Source organism: Sinocyclocheilus anshuiensis, unplaced genomic scaffold (genome assembly GCF_001515605.1).
Source record: "Sinocyclocheilus anshuiensis isolate Anshui unplaced genomic scaffold, SAMN03320099.WGS_v1.1 scaffold552, whole genome shotgun sequence".
In the NCBI taxonomy this organism is placed as follows: domain Eukaryota; kingdom Metazoa; phylum Chordata; class Actinopteri; order Cypriniformes; family Cyprinidae; genus Sinocyclocheilus; species Sinocyclocheilus anshuiensis.
Genome location: NW_015554362.1, coordinates 2,262 through 5,602, shown reverse-complemented (window position 1 = coordinate 5,602; position 3,341 = coordinate 2,262). Strand labels below are relative to the sequence as shown.

The following is a 3,341-nucleotide window of genomic DNA, read 5'->3' as shown; positions in this document are numbered from 1 at the left end:
TACGCAGTTGGCTAGAGCAGTGCTGATTGGGGAGAACGGAGGTGCGCTCACTCTATTGGTTAGTAAGACTGCAACTTAAGGCTGGTAGTCATGCATATGCTCTGGAACAGAGTAATATCGCGTCCATATCGCAGGCTTTGCGATTAGGAAATCGCAACGTCTCAAATCGCGATTTCGATTAATCGCACAGCCCTAATGGAAAGCAAATCAAAAGGGTTGAGAGCCTGATTTAGATAACAGGAACACACTGAACATATTTTCAAAAACACTCCTCCATCCTGTCTTTTATTTGTATATGAAAGAGAGGGAACCCACCTCTGGCGTGATGGTGACAGTTTTTTCATCTCCTGTTTCTTCACCTGGTGGTACATCTTGGCTGCCTTGTCAAACAGACGCTTTAAATTCCCATAAGCGCCATCGAAGGGAGTCTCCGACTGAATACTATTCAACAGGAAAAAACAGTTTGTCATTGTTCATGCAGGGTTATCAGATTCTTCAAACACTAATCATACTAAACTGTGATGCTACATTTCAAAAGGGAAAGAAAAGGATTGTCATTAAACAGCTTTGTAATGCTGCTGTATCCATTCATTGTCGATTTAAATATGATGCTGTTCTCAGATGCCTTACCAGCGCAAGTAGTAGTAAGTAGCCTCCACGTTATAAAATTTACTTCCAGCAAGCATACCCAGCTGATTAAACGGCATGCCTGTAAAAGACAAAACAAAATATTTCCCCAATGCAATAACATGAAAGTCAAATTAAAAAAATAATAACAAGGAATCCATTAAATGTTAATTAAAATTCACTGTTTAACAGACAAAATCATAAAAGAGCATGCTCTCCAGTGCCAGGAAAAGGTGTTGTAGGGAGGATGTGAGAAGCAAGGGCTCGCTCACCGACGTCAGGTGCGACAGACAGGGCCTGGTGATAAAAACGCTCCGCCAGCTGCTCTGCCTCCACTCCCGCCAGTTCATTTTGGTACCGCGCTTCATAAACATTAAACAGCTTGATTTCAGATTATGTGAACATAAAATCACACTGCAAGACAGAGATTTGAGGGGCAGTTTTTATTAAATATCAAGTGAGAACACACTTACCAAGATCTCCCAAGTACACAAGGCATCTGTGACACGCCATCTGGGCCCACTCCATCTCTTTAGGGGTGGCTGAGACTGGTTTCTTACGACCTGCAGTTATTAATCACAGATAGATTATCTAATGTACGGTTCATTCAGCTAATGCTGAAAGTGGGTAGTCAGACAGTATATATTGTGGAATAGTAGAGATTTTGCTACACAGTATTCCTAAATTTTTTGACCAATGAACTTCTGTAACATTTACATGACTTCTACAATTAATTATAATGACTTGATACCAATTTTTCATTATCCTTAAATAGATTACATTCACAAAAATTGAATTTCTAGACAATTATATATTTTACATTAACTAAAAATGTTATTTACATGATTTTTTTCAGGTCTGATTAAATAAAAATGAAATAAAATTCACATTTAAGAAAAATGTATTTTATTTTATTTTATTTGTATTTATTAAATTTTTTTTATATATAATTTGTTTTATTAATATTACTTTATATTAATATTATTAATATATTCATTAATCTTAATATAATGAATAATAATTCATTTATATATTACTATATTTTCATTTGAATAAGAAATATTTAAGTAAATTCCCTGTTTTCCATGACTGTAGGAACGCTGCCTCTAATATGCATATGAAAGCATGTCTCACCGATGAGTGGGTCGGTGACGTGTGTCCAGTCGATGCAGTCCTGTAACTCCAGCTGATAGTGTGACTGGATGTAGAGCAGCAGGTGTTGAAAGAAGCCCACCCCAGCGATCAGATGGGTCCTATAGGCACATTCCAGAGCACTGCGGCTGTGAATATGCTGCAAAGAGAGGCACGATTTCAGCCTGATGACAGATACAACAGCAAATAAGAGTACTTTAAATTATGGAATGTGCACAGTGTTACATGACAGTACCTTCTTGTTGGTCTTGATGACCTGAATGACCTCATAGTAGACCTTCCTCCACAGCAGCTCTTCTGCCTTGCGTCCATAGTCCACAGGGTGCAGGAACATCAGCTTTACACAAAGTTCCCGCAATCTGGTTAAAAAAATAAAATAAAGAAAATAAGAAGCCTTGATATGCAAGTATATGGGAACGTTAATGAGCTGTTGTGTCATAAACAGACGTGACAACGATAAAAGCTCTCTCTTCCATGTAAATATAACATAATCAGACCAATTATACTGTATTGTGCCTGGTCGGGTTGCAGAGAGAATAAACTTGTGCTTACTTGTTCCTCAAACTGATATTCTCAGGTTTGAAGACCTCCCTATATGATGACTTGCCGCTGATTATAATATCCAACTTATGCACCGTTTCCACAACAGCCCTACATAAAACACAAAAGAAATGATGAAAACACTGTTATATACACCACTTACTCACAATATAACAAATCCCATTCAACACTTTCAGTTATTAACTTGAATTATTGACCTCAGGGTTGAAATTTAAACAAAACAGCAATGTTTTGCATTAAAGGGGTCATATGATGCGATTTCAATTTTTCCTTTCTCTTAGGAGTGTTACAAGCTCTTGGTGCATAAAGAAGATCTGTAAAGTTGCAAAGACTAAAGTCTCAAATCCAAAGAGATATTCTTTATAAAAGTTAAGAGTCAGCCACGCCTACCTAAAACGACTCGTTCTAACACGGCTCCACATATCTATCACAACGCACTGGATAGCTGGCTAATCACAGCACACCTCGCTTTTTTAGAATGATGAGCTTTGAAAAAATCGACGCGTTTCAGAAAGGCGGAGCAGAGGAGAAACAATAATGTACAATATGTGGAAAATAATGTGTTTTTTGAACCTTAAACCGCATAAACACATTTCAACAATAATGTACAGTATGTGGAAAATAATGTGTTTTTTTTACTTTAAACCGCATAAACACATTTCATTTCACCAAATACACAAAATAATGTTCTTTTTAGCAGCATCATACGACCCCTTTAAACGTTATCGTTTTCCATGTGTCGTTTTACCTGCTACAAATTTGCTTTGTAGTAAATTAAACCTGCTGTCATTTTCTATATATTACTAAAGATAAAATGTAGAATTTTTAAGAGGGGGGCCAGTTAATTTAATCTTCTGAATGTAAAAATTATTAGATGATAATAAATGATTTGAAGATTAAAGATGAATTTCAGCCGCCCATTAACCATACAGGTGCATCTCAATAAATTAGAATGTCGTGGAAAAGTTCATTTATTTCAGTAATTCAACTCAAATTGTGAA

The 3,341-nt window shown here is 36.5% G+C and overlaps 1 protein-coding gene across 1 annotated transcript in view; it reads right to left on the bottom strand.

The window, feature by feature from the left end:
• Positions 1-3,341, bottom strand: part of LOC107671430 (protein SMG5-like) — a 20,442-nt gene that overhangs the window by 14,846 nt on the left and 2,255 nt on the right. Inside the window, exons 2-8 of the mRNA XM_016464352.1 lie at positions 2,332-2,430; positions 2,015-2,138; positions 1,762-1,918; positions 1,101-1,190; positions 900-989; positions 631-709; positions 316-441 (exon numbers count right to left, since the gene is read on the bottom strand). Of these exons, the coding sequence (XP_016319838.1) occupies positions 316-441; positions 631-709; positions 900-989; positions 1,101-1,190; positions 1,762-1,918; positions 2,015-2,138; positions 2,332-2,430 (765 nt within the window). The remainder of the gene's footprint in view (positions 1-315; positions 442-630; positions 710-899; positions 990-1,100; positions 1,191-1,761; positions 1,919-2,014; positions 2,139-2,331; positions 2,431-3,341) is intronic.